The following is a 21,266-nucleotide window of genomic DNA, read 5'->3' on the forward strand; positions in this document are numbered from 1 at the left end:
TGATGACTAGTCCATCCCATCCACTATACTAAATCACCCAAAGCCAACCCTTATCATTCAAATATTTATCAAGCCTCCTCTTAAACTCCCTTAAATTAACTGTATGTACTACATCTGAAGGCAATCTATTCCAAAAACAAATCACCCTGTTAGAAAAATAAAGTTGTCTTAGTTGAAGATGACTTCTAGCCTGCCAGAATATACGTGTCCTCTAGTTTTATCATCTCACCAATAAATATGAAAAAAGATGATGCATTAACACTCAATCAGATCCCCTCTAACTCTTCTTTTTTCAAGAGAAAACAATTTCAGAAATCTTAACCTGTCCTCGTAAGACAACTTTCGTATCTCAGGTATCATCCTTGTAGCCTTCCCCTGAATCCTTTCAAACAATTCAATATCCTTTCTAAGGTAAGGAGCCCACGACTGAATATAACATAGCCTAACCAGTGACCTATACAATGATAATATAATCTCTTTAGGCTTGTATTCAATATTTCTGTAGATACAATGTAAAGTCCAGTTTGTCCTGCCTCTAGCAACACTACATTACTTGTAGGACTGATCATCTGAGTTAATATACAAAAGATCAGAAAATCACAGACAACTCACTTTGATGTTCTAGCACCAAACATGATAACAAATTATTGGAAATTAATGACACAGACACTTTTTTTTAGTGTGCTATAATTTTGTTTATATAAATATGACAAAAAAGAATTTTGGTACTTCAATTTTTGGATATTTAGTAACAACCACACTAAGTTTTAATTTCTATTTAAAGCTTAGAGGCTGGAAAACTCTGGGAGAAGTTGATTTTTAAACAACCTTGTGTGATTGGGAAAGTTTGAGATTATAGGCCTAATACGTGCCTCTGTAAAACTAGTGTTCATGAAATCTTAGTACATCTCAACTGAATTGAGGTCTTATATCACGAGACAGTTTAGCTGATAAAATATCTTTAAAAATTTTTTTTAGTCCAAAACACCAGTTGTTTCAGTTTTTTAGTAAAGTAAAAAATTTAAGAAAAATGTGTTAAAGTTGGTTTGTTCCAATGAGCATGATGACATGCAAAACTTGCATAATGAAATCTACTTAAACAAATATTCCCAATAATTGTAATGATCCAATTTTTTAAAATGACATGCCGTGCACACAAAAAAAAAGCCACAGGATAACGTTTTTTTTTATATCTAAAATTTTCTTACATTGCTAAATGTAGAGTTGAGTACTTAGTGGAATAAGCTAACTGATAAATTACTGGTTTCCTTAATTTATTACATTCAACTAATCTCTCACAAGACTAATTTTCCTATTTTCAGTCTGTTTGTTTTTTTAAGACATTTTCAAATTACCTTCAATTCAAATGTGATAAATAACTTCAGGTGCAACAACTTAGGATTAAGTTACTTTTCTTAATCCTAAACTGTTGTACATGAAAATGTATCATACATGCAACATAGTACGAGTTTGTTTGTTTTGAATTTCACACAAAGCTACAAAAGCTATCTGTGCTAACATAGTACGAAAGCTGTAAGCAGACGAAAATACAATTAATATCATACTGCAAGTTTCTCCATACAAAGTTTCACAAGACCACTCTATTTAAGCTACTGATTTTTTTTAAATGAAAATAAACATTCCTTTATGATATTAATTGCAAGTCAGAGATATACTAAACATACTAATGACTAGTGTCAGTGATATTACTATTAGACAGAGGTTAACACAAGTTAAGTATCCTTAGTTCTAAGGAATGGGCTTACGATTCGATACAAACACAATTACATCTAGGTTATCAATCATGTGTACACTTTAAGAGATAATCTGGGGATTAATGGAAATTGGTAACTGATTAATTTGTCAAAATTATTAAGCAATTACAATAAATTATGTCACACGACATGGATCGTTGGAAAAATTAAAAACTGTAATAATCTGATACACTAATTTTGATTAGTTGATTATTACCATGACATTAATCAATCTAATTATAATTTCAATTAACTAATTAACTTATGGGGCATTAATCAATGCTCATAGGTAATCAATTATATTGATTAGATTTCAAATCACTGGGCCACCAAATTAATCAAAAAATAATAATAATGGAAAAATCATAATGGTATTATTTCAATTGGTTTGATAGTTATAATAATCAAAAATGCCAATAATCTGAAACAATCACTTTGATTAATTGATTATTCTAAACGACAGTTATTGATGTTTCAAGGTAAGCGACACAGAAAACTTAAGAGTGGGGGCTGAAGTACAAGCTTACATGTGTATATAAGTAGAGACAATATATCTGGTAAGGCTGGATGATTAGTTAAATTACTAACTGATTAATTGGTAGGCTCATTAATCGATTAAATTCAACTAATAGATTATTCTCGCAAGACTTGAATGGTTGGAATAATCAAAAATAGTAATAATTGAAAACAATAATTTTGGTTTGTTGATTATTTTCATGAGTCCTGATACTAACTGATAAAACAAACTTGAATTAATCGAAAATAAAAATGAGAACTCCTAATTGCAATATTTTCAAATTTTCCATAATTGGAATAACTGAAAACAGTAATAATTTGAAAAACTAACTTTGGTTAGTTGACTATTTGGGACATTAATGAATTTACTTATAATCTTAATTAATCAGTTATTTATGTGAAACTAATTGATGCTTATAAGTCGTTGATAACATCCTGATAGTTTGTTGGAAAGAAAGAAAGTAACAAACAGCAGATACAATGTCTTCTGTTACAGATACACATCACAAAAAAGTTGTGACTCAGTTCACAGGCAAAGATAAATAAATTTAACTGAATATTCAAATCATTAGCATGCAACATCACTTACTCAATTACAATTCCATCAACTGTTATGTTGCCTGTTCCAACTTTTAATATTGGCCTATTTAGTTATTTTTGTACCATGAAAAGTGCCTACTTTCAGTACGTGTATTATAGTGACAGATCCCCTGATTTTGAACATTTGTAATAACGTGCATGAAACAACATTTTATAAAACTAATGCTTACTTTACCCATAATTACAAAGTATGTGTAGAAGAAAACACCACCTCTCAGCTCCATCTGACACTTATTTCTTAACGGCTCCATACCACCCTCTCACATTTTCCTAGGCTTTCAGACAAGTAAAAATTTTACATCACCCGTACTACAGGTAAAGCTGCTATTACAAAAAATTCTGAGTTGTGCGTACATAACAGGAAAGTGGTCTATAAGAATTCTACTTTGCTTTAAGGCCAATATTAGTATTTTTGTGTAGATTGCTTGAAAAATACCCATCATATTTATAATAATATTTTTCATAAACTGATACAAATTCAAAGAGGAATATTTCCCAATAACTGCTAATAAGAAACTACAATAAGCCTTTCAAGTATATTTCTACAACATTCTGATACGCTATTAGACTATGTCCTGCAAATCATTTCAAAAACATTATATTTATAGTATTAAGTAAATGTTTATATGTTCAAACTAGGATCCAGTAATTGTTTACTGGATCCTACATATAATTTACTGACAAAACATTCCACTGGTTCATAAATTTTTGGGTGTCTTTCATTCTAGTAATCTCATTACTGAATTACTTTTAACCAAATCTTTATAATATCAACTACAGTTAATCTACAATATCATTATTAGTTGCATAAAACCTGCAAAATGTCAGATAAAAAGCATATGTAGAGTTTTCCCTATTAAAAACGGCTGCCTAAGACAAATTTAGTGCTTATAAGTATAAATCAAATATTGTCATGTACGCATAGCTGCAATAAATACTAGTAATACTTCAGCAAGCAAAATTCAAGGTCCAATGCCATACATCTAACCATGTTGTTCATATATATTACATTTATTAACTTCACATTTTTTGATTAAGTTACAGTCTGTACCCGAAACAATAAACATTGGGGATGAATAATATATATATATATTAATACTATTGAATTTTGCAACTGTGTTAAACTTAAAATTAAAAGTCAAATTATTAAACGTAATCAAAACTTCATAACAAATTTAAGGACGTTTACATTTTTGATAACATGTACTATAAGTTATGACTCACTTTATCTCGATTGGAATAGTTAACAGTTTTGAACCAGGTATCGCCCAATAACGTTACAAATTTAGCTTTTATTTTAAAAGATGGGTAATATTAACAGTTACTGAGTTAGGCCTAAAACTAAACATAAGCATCACAAAACCTAACATTAAGCCTAACGAGACTAATATTACAGAACGATTACCTTAACTTGTTGCATCATGAAAGACACGTCATTATGTCATTAAAATATTGTAAAAACAGAAAACCTAAAACGTTAAATAAAAGAAAAGAAAATTACGTCACATTAGGTACGATTAAAGAAATGTTCAATATAAAAAAAAAGTTAATTTCTTACGTTGTTAGTATATCTCGTGAATGTAAAGGTCCGTTACCCAATTAAAGATAAAAATAGCAGCGCCACTTGTGGTATTTTTTATTAAATAAACTATTTTATACTTTTATACATAAACTATTTTCTGTTTCTTTTTTCCAGAGCAAGAATATTCTAATGTTAACTGTTATAACATATTGTAGGATACATTTAAGATCAGGTTTTCGCTAAAAATCAAATGTTTTTCCTAAAATTTCACTTATAGTTATATATATATATATATATTGTTACTTGAGGGGGAAAATAACTTTTTTCAAAACGCCCTATAAAAGATTTTTCAAACGAATTTCTTTATTTATGGAGAAAAACTGTACATTCAGAAGAAAAGAAAAAAAAATCATAATTCGTTTTGTTTTCATGTAGAGCATTCTTAAATATTATGAGGACCACAAGCTGTCTACCAGTTCAAATTATTTCTAGTTTTCAGTTGTTGTTTTTTATGTGAGCGATTCACCGTAAATCTGTAGAGTACTATTTAATGAGTGCAATAGCATATTCTTACGTCTTCATTATTAATTTATCGTATACGCTAAAACCAGCTTATTGTTCCCAATGTTGCTGTGGTGAAAACAGAGGCGTCGCTAGGTGCTTAGAAAAATCAGGCTCGTGCCCAAAGGAGCACGAATATTCGGCGTTTCGGTTTATATTGATTTCGATTTTACATGACACCAATTGGGGATTCGGGGCATGGGTCCCGTGTACCAGTGCCTAGCGACGCCTTTGGTGAAAAAGAATTAGTAAAAAACATTCTTAGTGACTGGTGTCCTAAACGTGGTGTAGTAAATACTACCGGTGTGCAAAATGTAAATAAAAAATTAACCTCTTTAACTTTCTTACTGAATTAGATCCAGATCAGGGTTAATGGGTTAACATCCTAGCACTAAGGATTTGTATAACTTTAAACAAGGAGTGGATAAAAGCAGTTTATCGCTTTTTCTCGTCTAAAAGGAGACAAATTATTAAAAAAGATTTACTTGAATACATGTTGTTGTTGTTTAAATTAGATACAGTTTAAGTAATTGAAGTCACGTGGGATAAGCACGTGGGGTATCTTTAAAACATACCACTTAAAGTCAGTTTGTATAATTATATACTTTAACTGAAAAAAGACCTTATCGCGCTTTTAAATTCGTCAAATTATATTAGGTTTCTTTGCACATGTTTTTAAAGAAAAACTTTCTATTCAAAGATAGACATCTATTGACTCCCATCCGAACTAAAATGTTTTCTCACATATAACTATTCAATATATTTATCATCTTTCAGATCAGTCTTCTCATTTTTACACTTTTTAACTATTTAATGTAAATATTCGTTAATTGTTAAACATTTGATATTTCATTTGAAATGAACCAAAACATAACTATCAACAAATAGGTGACGAAGATTCTAACCCGCAGATTGCAAGTCGAGCGCCCTAACCACCTGGCCATGCCGGGCCTTTGAAATATCAGAAACGAGAATGCTAGAAATTTAAATTATCATCAACATTTTAGTCCGGATGGAAACCAATAGATGTCGCTATAAAACCATCTATCTTTGAACAGAAAATGTTGTACAAAGAAACCTAATTCCATTTGACGAATTTAGAAGTGCGGTAAGGTCTTTTATTTTTAATTAAAGTATATTATTGTACAAACTGACATTAAATAGTATGTCTTAAAGATGTTTTGAATTTCGCGAAAAGCTACACGAGGGCCATCTGCGATAGCTGTCCCTAATTTAGCAGTGTAAGACTAGAGGGAAGGCAGCTAGTCATCACCACCCACCGCTAACTCTTGAGCTACTCTTTTACCAACAAATAGTGGGGTTAACTGTCACATTATAACGCCCCCACGGCTATCGCAGATAGCTCTCTTGTAGCTTTGCACGAATTTCAAAACAAACAAACAATCCTATATTTCAAACATATATATATTAATGGTTTCTTCCGCATGCTTGAGAACGGAAATGCCATTGAAATGATGCATGTATTGAAGTGTGTGTCACCGCAACAACCGCCAATTCTTGAGTTACTCTAATCGAGTAATTGGAATTTGATCCTCACATAAAACGCGACCGTGGAGTGCAGTTTTATTTTTGTTTGGCAACAACGGATGACGTACCACAAATCTATAAATCCACAGTCCGGCACGCTAGCCAGTAGGCCATGCCGGCCCATTGTATGTTGTAACAAGCCCCATCGATTTGTATGTAAAACAACATTAATATTATATGAGTGTGCGGGTTGATTCGTTAGATTTCGGAGTTGACGAGCCGGCCTCGAATTCGTGCGAAACCGTCAAATTATCGACATTTGTACTATTTAAAGGGTAACTGGTAGGAGTAATTGCAATACTGATAGTATTGCTCTTTAATTATTATTATTATTCTTTTTTTGCATGGTCGACGCGTTATAAAAGATTTTGTTATCGACAAAGTCATAGACCCCAAATCAATTTGTTGTTTAAATAGTTGAGAAAAGTGGGCTTAATTCTAAGATCAAAACTCATTTCATGCATGTTCTTCCATTTTTTTCCCTAATAGGTCAGTGGTAAGTTCCAGGCTTACAACACTAAGATCAGTGGTTCGATTCCATGTGGTGGACAGATCTTAGATAATCAATTCTGCAGCTTTGCGCTAAAATAACAAGTTAACATTTTGTGTATGGTAATAGTCTATAATATACAATAAATGTGGATTTCATGTTTGTTTCGTACGTTTATTAATGCAATGGAAATAGGATTCATTTTATGATTTAATAAGGATGAGTGGTGAAATCCAGCTGCATGTCGGAGAAACAAATTTCTGATTCATTGAATCTAATAAGTATTCTTAAGTTTAAATGAATACTGCTTGTTAATAAAAAAAAAATTAATAATCCCCCCCTCCAGTGACTTAGCGGGGAGGAAAAGGTCAAACGCACCTGACCCTCCCAGGTCTTAAATGACGACGTCCCGATGCTGAGAGAGTGGATTTCAATACCAATAGTAGACACATTACTGATAACCTACTTTGTAGCTTTGCGCTTAACAGCAAAATCTAATTATAATTCTACCCCGTTTAGTTTTGATAAATACGCACTAAACAGTCCCCAGTCAACAGATTTACAACACTAAAATCAGGGGTTCAATAACCCTTGATGGATACAGCAGATAGCCCGATGTGGCTTAGCTATAAGAAAAAAAAACATACACACACTAAACATAGGCGTCATTGTCATGGAGGGCATTCCCCCTCACTTTATCTAGGATAGAATACTCTCATGCATACCCGAGTTACAGAATTTGTCACCCCCACAAACATACTTTTGAAATCAAAGTTACTCCACTGGCACTAAGCCTTTAGAGGCTTAAGCAAAACACTGTTATTGGTGAAGGTTTGTTTGTTTGTAATTAAGCACAAAGCAACACAACGGGCTATCTGTGTTCTGTCCACCACGGGTATCGAAACATGGATTCTAGCGTTGTGAGTCTGCCGACATACCGCTGTGCCACTGGGGGGCATTGGTAAAGGTGAATACATGACTGAGCTTCAGCGGACGAGAATATATGAAACATTTTTTTATTATTATTCAATGTGACATTCATACAAGACATTAAGGATTTGTAAAATACAAATTGTTTAAAATGTTCGTCGTTATTCGTGAATAATACAAGCATAGAAATCTTTAGACTTCTTTTTTTTTTTCGTCAATTACACACTTTACAAGGCCTGCTTATAAACACGTCGGGCCACAATTCTTGTGAAAAGTTGTTTCATATAATAGTGGAGCGAAAGATGGGTTCCTAAAATATCTAAGTTAGTATAAAGGAATTTTTGTATATATATCAGATTATTAACAAAAGCTAATGGCGTCTAATGTCCGAGTTTGGGACATAAATCTTGATATAACTTTATTTCCTTTTTGTAGAAGTACTGTTGTTAGACTGGAGATTATTCAAATAATTAATATTTGAATACTAACCAGAAAACACAAAAGTCTAACAGGTGAAAAGCGTGAGTGAATTATTCCTGATCTTATGTTAATATTGCGATGATATAAATCTACGTTTATGTTTATTGTAACACTGGGAAATGAAAGTAGGCCCAATCATTCTTATTAGTTGGGAAAAGGAACGAAGACTTCAACGATTTCACTTTGACTTTCCGCGGGAGAAACTTCACTTTCATCTGAAGGAATCTGGTTGTTGTTATTCTCGGGTTTTGGAATAAGTTTATCTAGAATGAGCTTTCGAAACATCTTCATTTCCTGAAGAACTTCTTGAGAAGGAAAAGGTTTGATGACTGGTTGTTCTTCTGAACGTGGCGGAAGTTGTTGTGTATTTTGTTCGGTTCTTTCATCATTGCTGCTTTCGTTATATACAAGCACGACGCCTCGTTCTTCTTCCTGTTCTTGGTCTTCTTCAGAACGTAGACCTTCACGGTAAGGCAACTGCTGTTCTTCGTCTGAGGAAGTGGACATGCTTTCCATAGATACTGGAACAGGAATCGGGACAGGGATAAGAACCGGTACTATTTGTTGTTTTGGATACATACCATGTTGTACTGGTTGAGCTATTGAAGACAATGGTTCTGGTAAAAAGTGATGTTCGGCTGGAATGGGCTGGTTCTGCATCACCAGTCGCATTTGTTCTGGTGCACCAAAAAATTGGGGACGTGTTTGGAACTGTTTCATTTGAAGATGTTCATTTTGAGCCATCATGTCAGGAAAGAAAATGGGGGCCACAGGTGGCTGAGAATAGGGAAGGGGAGAAGCAACAGGACTTCTATATCTAAGGTGTTGTTGATAAAAAGGGTGAACACCATACAGCGTTGGCGGTGAAGGGTATGTTTCTGTTTGAGGATTATAAAGAGGTTGTAGTCTTGGATCTCTATATGCTAGAGGTGAGTGCTGAGGGTAGCCCAACAGTAACAATGTTGGATGTAGAGGAGGGAGAGCTGGAGGACCATAATAACTTTGAGCGTAAGGAACTGAAGTATGGATCTGGTCTTGGTAGAGAGAAGCAGGTGGATCTATAGGAGAAGGAGGCTTAACAGAGAAACCGGAATTTACATGAATGGGATGTTTCTGTGACCGAGAAAAGACTAAATTTGGTTGTATGTTGACGTCTGGCCTTCGGATTGATCTTGGCTGAAATTGTGGAGGAAGAAAGGCCATGCTTGGTTTTATTCTATTATCAGGTCTTCTGATAGGCCCTAAATGAACTGGTGAAAATGGTCTGACTTGAGGTTCCTCTGGTGGATTTTTCTCTTCTTCGGTTTCTTTGTCTGATTCTACGACAAGAATTTCATCTTTTTCGTTGGAAGATTGTCCTTCCACCTCCTCATCTATGTCATTACCGATAATCAAAGCACGCCTGATCAATATGGACTCTGCCATTTGAGAAAGTGGAAAGGGCAGAAACTGAAGATCAGATCTAGACTCTGGTTTTAGAGGAAATGGGACAGAAAGTCGCTCTTGTTTAAAACTAGATTTCGAATAAGCTGGGGGGAAACGAAATGGTCTGGGTTTGTCTTCTGGAATAGGTTTTGGTTTTCTGAGAAAAGGATGGAATGGTGATTCCAAGCCCAAAATTTTCCTTAAGTCTTCTTCTTTTGGTCTTCTGTTTTCTGGGATTATAGCCTGTTCTGGGGTTTCCGTTTCTTCGAAAGGTTGGGGTAAAATACCGATTAACGTTTTTTCTTCTTCCACAGTGTCATCCGTATTTGTAACATCTTCTTCAATCTCTTCTTCCTCTTCTTCATCCTCCTCAGTTCTTTCTTCTTCATCATCCTTCTCAGTTCCTTCTTCTTCATCATCCTTCTCAGTTCTTTCTTCTTGTTCAGTCTCTTCTTCTGGGATAATCAGAAGTAATGCCTCATCAGTTTTATCATCATCGTCGTCGTCCTGCTTGGTTTCTTCATTGACTTGGAGTTTTGGGGGCTCAACAACTATTGAAGTACCTTCTAGTGATTCAGCTGTCATGTACTGGTCTTGTTCCCTTGTATTTTCTGATGTTTCGTCCAAAGGATAAGCTAACACATAACCAGAGCTCGTAGAATCTGGGGCAAAGGTTGATAGGATACCTGAATTGCTGGCACTTTGAATCTACAGTAACAAATAAACAAAAATGCCAGATTTTGTAAAAAAGAACCACAGAAACGGTGCTAATAATTATAGATTATTAAATAATTCTTAAGATTTATTACAGATTATATGGAAAGCTTTTCAACAATTTTCTTTTAAATTATGAATGATATAAGCACTGAAACAGAATTGGAAATTTTTAAACTTATTGTTTTGTACAAATAAATTTCTTGAGATAACTGTTTGTAAAAAGAAATGTATTGCGGAAATCAGCATTTTGAATTTTGAAGACACCAGCACCTCTGTAGAGATAAGTCGAGTCACGCGAAAAGTTTTAGGCTATAAATGATTATTAAGTGGCAGAAATTATATCATTCATACACGTGGTGTCACTTAGAAACATGGTTCCTGATTAAGATAGATACTGTAACCTTAAACAATTTTGCCTCTCCTTTAGGAATATGGAAGTAAAATAAATTTTGAATGGAAGTTTTTGGCGTTTTACAAATTTGTAGTGCAAACTGAAGGGATTTAGACATTTTGGCAATAAAGAAAAATAAAGGCCTTTACTCTCCATGAATAAATAAAAAGTTTTTAAAAATTATTATTCTCTTTATTACCAAAAGTTTCTGATGTGTTATTTCAAACAACTAAAACCTGTAGTATGTATGAAATAACTCGTATTGAGAATTTATTATTTGGAACGTATATCAAAATACAGGCTTAATATCAATAGTTTAAAAAAGGTTAATTTATATTTATTAACTATTGGTTTCACCAAAAGATGGCAGCACGTACCAATGTTTCTACAGCGTCATCCCTCTCATCTGCCTTCACTACGACTAGTGAACCTGAAAAAAACGGTATAAATATTATTTATCAATCTATTAGCAGTAATCATTTAACATAGTTGATTTAGTAAAATATGCAAATTTGGGACTTTAACAGTCTTCCTAACTAAGAAATGTTGCACTGACGCTTACTAAAACCTGCTGAAAAGTAAGCTTGCCACGTAGATGCGAATTTGTGGTTTGTTTTTGATATTCGACAAGCTACACAAGAGCTATCTGCGCTAACCGTCTATAATTTTCAAAAGATAGGCCAGAAGGAAGGAAGCTAGTGAACAGCACACACCGCCAACTATTGGGCTACTCTAATCGAATAGCGGTATTTCACCATCACTATTAAAGCTCACTCAAGATCCAAAAGTACGGAATGCGGTCTTATGGCAACGGGACGCGAGCCATGAACTCTCGGATACATAATCTGGCACACCAAAAAATAGGCTACGACTGGCATAAATAAAAATATTCAGGATAACAACCGAAAAGGAAATACTTAATTTTTATGAACCAACAAACTAGAAAGCTAAACCAATAACGATTATATAACAGTGGATCATTAGCCAGATATTATCGTTGATAATGATATTTTCGGCTGTAATCCTAATAATATCTATGTTCGAGCAGCTTCACTTCTCTTTTTTCGTTGAATTTCGCGCAAAGCTACTCAAGGACTATCTGCGCTAGCCATCCGACTACACTTCTAAGACATTCTAATAACACATTCACGGCTCCAGAGTTAGTACTCTCGATTTTTTTATTTTTTGACGATATCGTGACGCGAACCATGAATCTAGAGATCCATAGTACGGCACGCTAACCACTGTGCCTTTCTCAGCCCGTCCAGTTTAGAATACTAAGGTTAGTCCTAAACCCACGCACTAAAACAAAAATGCAGAATTTTCATATTGATTATATTTCTAAAGCACTATCTCACGCATTCATTCTGAGAATAGGTAATTAATCCCCTTTGTGGATTTTTAACACGCTAAGATTGAGAATTGGTTTCTGTTAAAGGTGTAGTAAATGAAGTGTACATATGTATCTTTATTCTGAATTTATACCTATCCAGGAGTTTAAATGCTTCTATTTATTCTTATGATTAACATTATAAAATGTTCCCATTAAATTCTTTCACGGCGTTGCAAGAGACACGATTTTATTCCAGAAATCGATCAGCATTGAAAGTGTCAAAAACTTGAAATACGCACTACTTCTTTTTATGGGCAAGTAATAAATTAATGAGGCTAAAAGTGTTATAAATGTGACCCGTATCAATACATGCACATACAATCCACATCTATGGTTATTAATTTCGTTACTGAGGCCTAAAGGTACACAAGCGAGTCTGTTGAAACGCCCTTTACAACAGGCGTTACGTCTTGAAAGTTCAATGCATCGACAAAAATTTGACCTAAACGAATTAGGGAAATTTGCCTTAGGTGTATTTGAAGACGTTCACCCGCGTGGAAGTCAGTTTGGGGGTAAAGTCTTCTTTTAACCTAGAAACATCAATTCATCGGGGTTAATGGCAAGTGAGAGAAAATTCCCGAGAAAACTTTTCCAGGGAGATAGATAAACAGGCAATACAATAGGATGTATCTATCTGTCCGTCCGTTCATTTGTTACTGCTTAATTTCTCAAATATCAATAATAATGAATATCATTAGTTGTTTTATTATATTTTTCTCAACATGTAATCTTCTTAAATTGTCCGGTCAAAGACCCTACGGTACAGGTACAACCGACCTTAATTTTGAGCTACTGAGAACTGACCAATTTTAAGGCAGCCAGTTAGCAGCCCCCGTCGTCACAAGGTCTTTGTCCTGTTTTGAACTGAATAACGAGATTGGCTCTTACTATCAAAACACGCCCATGGGGCTTATTTAGCGGCATGAACTTTCGACCATCCAATCTACATCCAGCCACATTAACCATTTGGTCAAGCTAGATCCATAATATCTCTCTCTCTCTCTCTCTCTCTATATATATATATATATATATATATTTATACATACACACTAAAAGTTAGACCCACTGTAGTTAAAAATTATACTCACCCAAAAACAGGCCAATGAGAACCCAAGGTGTCTTCATGGTCAGAAGTTGAAAGCACGACGGCCGTGCTTTATTCGTTGTATCAAATACGGTTGAGTTGATTCACTCAGTACTGGGGAGAAGGCACGTTTCTAAAGTGTCTTGTTCCTAGTAGGAAATAGTTATTTTCTTAAACATCTAACAAATCTTGGAGTGTAGCTGCCGGATAATCATGTATGGTAATATTTATAACAAGCCTGTATGAGTTGTTATCTTCAGACAAGTTATAACTGGAATATATATCCTTCGTGCAAAATACATAAATATGCGTTTATTCACTCTACAATTGTAAAGTACGTATGTCCTTAAATACTTGTGAATACCAAACTTAAAATAGCGGCGAAAAATAGAATCAGTTAATAATAATCGTTCCAAGTTTAATCCAAACATATTTTATGTCTGGGTATTTTTCAACATATCGAACAAAAATAAATATATACACGTAGAAAATCGCTGGTCATAAAAATATCTAATCAGTAGAGTTAAGGTATCTTCGCTACAACTTGAAAAGCGGAACATCCAGTAAATTTTCGTTATTAACCGCACTAAAATATAATTAAAGTTACTTAAAATATCCAAGATTTAAGAATAATAATTGTGTATGTAAACAATTACCAAGAACTTCTTTACAGAATATAAAAGATTCAAGGAAAATAAGTTTGTATCTAAACCAGTAACATAAATAATTTTTATCAGAACATATAAGATTTAAAGAAAATAATTTTGTATCTAAATTAATACTACAAACTATTTCTAACAGATGTCTCACCTCTCTCGGCAACCAACTTGAAGTTAACAGTTTTGCAATTCAAATCTAGTAGTACTTCTGCAAGGTGTTGAAAGAAAATTTTGACTAAATGTAAAAGGTAACTTATATATTGTAGTTGCTTGTATAACTTCTGTATATTATTTCTCCCTTTGAGTTGTTAGCTCTGTGAAAAATCAGCTCTTAACTGAGGCTTATTCAGGTGAGACAAGCCCTAAAATAAGCCCAACCAAACCTAGTTTTAGCAAGGTCGTTTACTTTAGCCTACGGCTATTTTAGCCTTAAATTGTTAAGAATCGTCAGAGTCTGGTAACCTACATTCAGGCCAGACAAGCGTTTGGCGTGAACAGAAAAAGTCGCATCAGGTGTGCTTGATCCGAAATTATTAAAATATTAGCAGCCTGTATACCTTTGGAGATGCATGCATTATCCAGTTTTCTTCGACGATAACGAAATGTATAAAACAAAACCACACATCGGAAAATTTCCAACTATAAATAGATCTTTGTTAGAACAGGGCGACGAGCCTACTTGGTGTATAACTCTTACGATAGTACGGTCGGCCTCGTTTCAATTGAACGAATTAAATGCTTCCTCAAAAACGACCGACCGTTTCTTGCACAACAGTGGTACTAGTGATGAAAATAGCTTGAATCTGTATCGGTGTTTGTTATAAAGGTCTATAAACCTTATTATTAGTTTCTTTTTTTGTAGGAAATAATGCGTAACTCCCCCCCCCCTCCTCAAATTTCACAAAAATAATAAATAGGTAGGGATTTTAAAATAGCAAATCAGGGCCATTTTCTCTCCTTCCCACTCCCTGTACTACAATAGTTTTAACTGAAAATTTTAAGGTAACAGCTCCTGCAAATTTACCAGAACAAATAATAAGTTTAAAAATGGCAAAGTTTCATTACCAAATACAAATATTGTTTTTTAAACTGAATTTATAAAAGTTCCTGGAGTCAAATTAAAATTTTAACGTTAATTGTAGTTATAGGTTGGTAAAAGAAAATGAGAATAAGTATAACTTTGGTAAAAACTAAACTTTACTGAATTTCAATGGTTTGGTAAGAAAATTAAAGATGTCAGCTTTTTTATTGTTATCAACGCTTCAGTCTAACAAGAGTGGTTGCTAACGAAACGTTTAGAGCTTTAGTAAACGTAATCCGTTCTTGAGTGACTGTTGTGCTGCAGATAAATTAAAACACGTCTGAATGAAAAATTGATTCTGAATTATTTTATGCGTCGTTTCTGGAAGGCACCAAATGTCAATTAGTAAATACCGTGTTACAAAGAAATTAGGCCTAATTAAAAGTCACGATAGTCTGCCAGCTAAAATCTTCCGGTTCCAAATACGTGGGCTTTTTCAATGTAGCAAAACCTAGACTGATTGAATGATCAAGTTGTTATTCATAATGCTAAATTATGAATACATTTGAAAAAACTAAACCGTTGACTGAAACGATCTACGTCATTTAATTACGAAGTATTTGTTGTGTGTCAGGTTTTCAAGTCAATAGCTAATCAATATTTTCTTGGGCTACTCTTCTGACCTAATAGTGGGATTTGACCATCACGTTTATAACGTCAATGGTTCCAAAGTGCACAGTGCGATTTTGCGGTAGTAGAATGCAAACCCCGGACTCTAGGCTTCACAGTCTGACACGCTGACCACTGGCCACACTGACAATGGTATAAATCAAACAAAACTTTAGCTAGTTAATTGCTCGTAAACAAATCATATGTCACTAAAGAATTATCTGATTCATTTTTGTGCTTAGAGTGAATTAACGTATCTTTTTTTTTCTCTCACAACAGTCTTAGAGAAAAGCTTATAAAGAAGTGTTTTGGTTGATAGTTTGATAACTGACAAGTGTGTACTTCATGAACACAACTTTGTAGATAATATTTTTTTTGGGGGTGAAAGGCCTTGTTGGTCTCGATATGGCAGATATTGTGTGGCTGACATATTATTCCTGTTCTTCTTTGCTTTCATTCAGAAGTTTGTAAGAGAGATTTAAGAAGTATATTTTCAAAAAAGGAAAAGGCGCGTGTGAGGCCTAGTGGTTAGCATGCCTAAATGTGAGTCCAAGGTTCGTGTCCCGTTGTTACATAATCGTATCCGGATTATGCGACCTTAGGTGCGTTATAATAAGAGTGACGGTCAAATCCTACTATTTGATTTGAATAACTAAAGAATTAGAATGTCTGACTGTTTAGTGAGATTTGACTGTTCCTCTTATAGCACACCCATGGCCCCCAAAATATGGAGCGTGTTTTTGCGGCAACGGATCTCGAGCTATGAATACTTTAACACACAGTCCGGGCATTTTGTGCTTTTTAATCAAATTCGGGTCAGTGCAATTTGATAATACAGGGTGTCCGAAACGTCTGGAATCACAGGTGTCATATACGTGACTGTCAAACCACGAGAAGGTCGATAAGATCCAAACTCGTTTCGAATTACAAGGACAGCATGTGGAACACATTATATAAAATTCGTTGAAGTGCTTATGGTTCCAGACTTTTTCGGACACCCTGTACATTGGCGCCTGTTACTCATAGGGCTATTTATTATTTTGTTAATTGCAATTATATTGTAGATTTTTAACAGCTCTTCTGGTAAAGGTTATTACATAATTAAAGCATGTGCGAAAATGAATCATTTCAAAGATTAAGAGACTTCATCATACTGACATTTTGCAACTTCCAAAATTGATACAAAACTAACCAAAGGTATTTTTCAAAACTGTAAATTATATATATATATTGAACGAGGAGTTTAAGAAACACTTTAAAGTTTTATATAAAATATTCTTATCGGCCTTTGTTTCTTCGTGTGAAGAGACTAAAGCTATTAACCTAGTAATTTAAACATCTGTCTTAAAATCTTGTTAATAAAAGTATTTTCGTAAGATATACATGTCAATAAATGAATCAGTGGCCGTACTGTACATAGATGTGTGTGTGTGTTTTGAAAGAGGCTGGGTAGGGTACTGTTACACAATGGCACGTTTCTAATTAGGGGAAGTAGACTGTTGCCTAGGGTCTAGCGCCTGTGAAGCATGGATGGACACCTTTTTTGCAATTATGTAGCTTTGATGGGAAAAATAGCAAAAAAGCGAAACCAAATAATATAATAATGATAATGTGATACATTTTATATCAGAATATAACGAGGACAATATTAAAACGCAATGAACTATTAGTATTATTCAGAAATTAAAATTTAGAGAGAAAAATTCATATAAAGCCCCTGCCTTCCGAGGCCTTGCCCCTGACCCTGCTGAAGGAATTTACAGCGCTACCCCAGACTCCCTCCCCCCTTCTACCATCTAATCTTGCTTGCGTCACACATTCGTTTCCGCAATTTGTTTTTACTTCTCAAACATAGGAAGGGGGTGGAAGGACTTCTCCCTGTCTCCCTAGGGCTCCACAAAACCTAAATACTCATCATCCACTTAGTCTTGTAACAAGCTACCCTCGTCATCAGTGTGTGTGTGTGTGTCTATATATATATACATATACTGCTTCGCTCACGAACCTCATCGTCCTCCATTTTGGAAGTTCCCGCGCCTAGAAACACGCCCTTGTGTCTATTTACCGATGTCTTAATATCAAGTTTATTGTCGAATATTCACGTTAAACTTCTTAAGGATGCTATATTATTACAACTGAATTGAAAACAAAGTTGATGACGAAATCACATGTTGATATCTGATTAATCTACACCACCCTCTGGTGATTCGTTCACAAACTGTATGCACGCTCGCGCATCTTTCCATCTATCGGGATTTAGATTGTGAAGACCTGGGAGGTTCAGGTTGACCTCTAGTTTATTTTCGAATATTCACGCTAACCAACTCGAGGATTTGTTTACGCTAGTCATCCCTCATTTTGAAGTGAGGTAACTAGTCAACAACACCCACTCTAGACTGACCGAACAGTGGGATTTGACTGACACACTTATAAGGCACAAATAGCGATTTTCTTTGTGTACGATAACTGGACGCAGATCCACAAGTCGGCAGGCTGGTTATCTGCTAAGTCACGTCCGATTGGCGACAAGGAAATCAATGTTCATCTTCAGACTTTGGAAAAAGAATGACCCAGCGTATTCTGTTCCTTCAGACGAGTCGACGCTATTCCTTTAATACTATTATTAATACATTTACATCCCACTCCGGTAGCCCAGCGGTAAGTCTGAGGGCTTATAATAATAAAAATTTGGTGTCTTTACTCGCGTTGGGCAGAGCACAGATAGTCCATTGTATTGTATAGCTTTTTCAAATAAAGAGTAACAATATTAAATAAATTAACATATCGAGACGAATTCAAAGTGACACAAAGAGCCTAAAACAAAGTTCGTAAACTATCATTGATTATTACCATACACAGACGAGTCAATTAATAAAGATTTCCGGAAATAGAATTAACATAATGCCCTTCACCATTGTGTTTTATGATCAGTTTTCTTTCTTTTTTTTGACAGTGTGTTTCAAGAAAATGGAATCATATCTGAAGTAAACTGTTAAACTAATGGATGCTGCGGTGTGTTATTTTCGGGGTATCTACTTGGAAGACATCGAGCTTAACCTAATACTAATGTGTCGGACTGTGGGACGAGGGTCAGTGGTTCGCGTCCCGTTGACGCAAAACGATCGCGCTTTGCACTTTGTAGATGATAGTGGGTCAGATCTCACTATTTGATGATAGAAACCCATGAATTGGGCCGGCTAGCGCAGATATTTCTTGTACAGTTTTTCGCGAATATCCGAGACAAGCATATACTTTGTCCTTAATTAAGGCGTCAATCAGGAGAGCGGGGTTCTTCTATACCGTTGAAAAAGTCACTGCATAGAAATGAAGGAGAAGAGAGCGTTGAGTTTTATCCTACATTTAAACGTCACTGCATACATTGTTTAAAGTTATTCAACCGAATCTTCGCAAATTGAGTCACAAGAAAATAAAAAAAACAAATTTAAGTAGTGTAGAATAAGATATATTTACAGTGGACAGTTCCAGCATCTGTTCCTGCCTTCAGGGCAGTTGTATATTTAGGTTTGTTTTAGTGGGTTTGATGACAGTGCGTTGACGTGTAACGTTACAGGTCTGAGATTCAACACTTAACAACTGAGGTGACAATCCCAGGAGTTGTGCCGACAGGGGTACTCACCCCTCATGTGGAGACGGACTGCCTCGTAGGAGGTAGAAGAGTTATTTTACTGATGCTACCAGTGGCCCTCTGGCTATATACAGTCCTACTAACTCCCCCTTTTTTTTTGCTTTTTCTAGCTACACCATACGATACTTTGTTTTCCAGCAGTTGCATCTCCTCTGAACATTGATGAAAAAACCTTCCACAGTTGCCACTTTAGCCTAAGTGGTGTGGTGGAGGTTGGTATCCTGCCCGGAGAGATGTGCTGGATTTCATAACAAGCTTGTCAACTTCCTTGTTTAACTCTGTACCTGCATAGCATGTCTGTCATATTCATTGCCGACGACGGTAACTTTTGTTTTTGAAACCAAAGCTTTTTTTTAAGACAGATATAAGTAGATAGAAATGTGACATAAAAATTATTTCATGATGAATTTCTGCTCGTACAATGGTTTGAATAATTAGCTTCTAGAGGCAGGGATGATATCAAATGTTTTAATCAAAGCTGACATCGACAATATGAAGTAAGACTGGAAAATAACCTATACCAGTTATCAGCTTTTATAAGATCTCCTAGCGGACTTATAACGCTAGAAACTGGTTTTTTAATACCCATAATGTAGCTTTGTGCTTAATTACAACCAAACAATCCCCTAGTGGATCTGCGTTAAGTTTACGGACTTACAACGCTAAAATCCAGAGTTCGATTTCCCCATTGTGGACAGAGCGCACATAGCCTATTATGTAGCTTTACGCTAGAAATTATAATAAAACAACCGCAAATAGACAGTGCCACCAACGCAGGCAGTACTGCGTAGCATTAGTGGTTGGTCCCCAGATGGATGGAAGTAATGCATGATGATAACATCACCTGGATGTGGTGACAGATTTTTTTTCTGTGGGGTATAGCGTACATACAACATTCGTAATAATTAAGTACGACCTTTTTTTTTTGGCTCTCTACACAGTTTGGTCCCAAATCCCGCCCATGTATATTAGCATTTATACAATACAGGGGGATCAACCTCCCATCCCCGACTACACGCAATCCTTCCTATGCTATTATATACTCTTTTTATCGGGAAAACCCTAAGGCACACAATAAAGATTATAGTATTTAAAAATACAGTAAGTCTAATGCTATTGTCTTATATTTTTTATATATTTACATTTTCTTATCAAGAAGTAAATGTTTTCCTGAAGGTCAAAGGTCAGAGTAGAATAGCAGTATATTTATTGTTGTCTTTCGACATATTTATCTTATTCCCTAGTGTGTCTATTTAAGGCCCCTATCATTAATTAGTATTACGTATGTATGTCAGAGGGTCAGCAGCAAGTTTACAGACTTGTAACGCTAAAATCCGGAGTTCGGTGGACAGAGCATAAGCAGCTCATTGTGTAGCGTTGCATTAACAAAACAAATGGTATATTAATGATTAAACTTTCGTCAAATTTTAATTGATTTATTGTTTAGTTTTAACTTCAGTGTAGCTGTTATATTTGAATTTGCTATTTGATTTCCAAATTTATTATAACTAGTTCACGCTACTTAATTTGGGTAAATCAAATTAACAAATGAAGTGAGCTGAAACATCATTTTTCGAACATAAAATGTACACTCTGCTATTTCACGTAGTAAGTTGATTGAAAAACAAAACTTATGAAATCAAATAACTGATGTTTCCTTTCCTGAAACATTGAAAAGAGATTAATGGCCCTTACTCAGTGATAATTACATTATGAATTTTAAGGAATGAACTTTGACCAAATGACCCTTGCCTACCAAACTTTACGTTTAAAGTCACGGTAATAACTCCATCAAAGTTAGAATAAATGCAGACTATATATGTATAACACCAAACTCTTGACCGAGTCTGTTATTGTTAC

At 34.8% G+C, this 21,266-nt stretch overlaps 2 protein-coding genes across 4 annotated transcripts in view; both read right to left on the reverse strand.

Moving 5' to 3' along the window:
- LOC106467068 (smad nuclear-interacting protein 1-like) overlaps nucleotides 1-4,490 on the reverse strand; it is an 8,180-nt gene extending 3,690 nt beyond the window's left edge. Inside the window, exon 1 of one of the 3 annotated variants that reach the window (XM_013927383.2) lies at nucleotides 4,429-4,490. The gene's annotated coding sequence lies outside the window, so the exon portion shown is untranslated. Of the gene's footprint in view, nucleotides 1-4,094; nucleotides 4,115-4,275; nucleotides 4,355-4,428 lie in introns of those variants that run through there. The other 2 variants (XM_022395178.1, XM_022395179.1) reach the window with 2 other exon arrangements.
- Nucleotides 4,491-8,041: 3,551 nt separating this feature from the next.
- LOC111087686 (pollen-specific leucine-rich repeat extensin-like protein 2) lies at nucleotides 8,042-14,685 on the reverse strand. Its single transcript, XM_022395176.1, has 4 exons — nucleotides 14,628-14,685; nucleotides 13,416-13,560; nucleotides 11,312-11,364; nucleotides 8,042-10,534 (listed from the first exon to the last, which is right to left on the reverse strand). Exons 2-4 carry the CDS (start codon nucleotides 13,450-13,452, stop codon nucleotides 8,546-8,548), a joined length of 2,079 nt encoding a protein of 692 aa, XP_022250884.1. The 5' UTR covers nucleotides 13,453-13,560; nucleotides 14,628-14,685; the 3' UTR covers nucleotides 8,042-8,545.
- Nucleotides 14,686-21,266: the final 6,581 nt, after the last annotated feature.

The sequence above is a fragment of the Limulus polyphemus genome, unplaced genomic scaffold (assembly GCF_000517525.1).
Source record: "Limulus polyphemus unplaced genomic scaffold, Limulus_polyphemus-2.1.2 Scaffold2475, whole genome shotgun sequence".
NCBI classification, from domain to species: domain Eukaryota; kingdom Metazoa; phylum Arthropoda; class Merostomata; order Xiphosura; family Limulidae; genus Limulus; species Limulus polyphemus.

Coding starts and splice junctions, on each gene's coding strand:
- LOC111087686 (XM_022395176.1), bottom strand. CDS start 13,452: ATGAAGACACCTTGGGTTCTCATTGGCCTGTTTTTGG. Junction 11,365..13,415: donor TCTCATTGGCCTGTTTTTGG/GTGAGTATAATT, acceptor CGTTTTTTTCAG/GTTCACTAGTCGTAGTGAAG. Junction 10,535..11,311: donor ATGACGCTGTAGAAACATTG/GTACGTGCTGCC, acceptor TTGTTACTGTAG/ATTCAAAGTGCCAGCAATTC.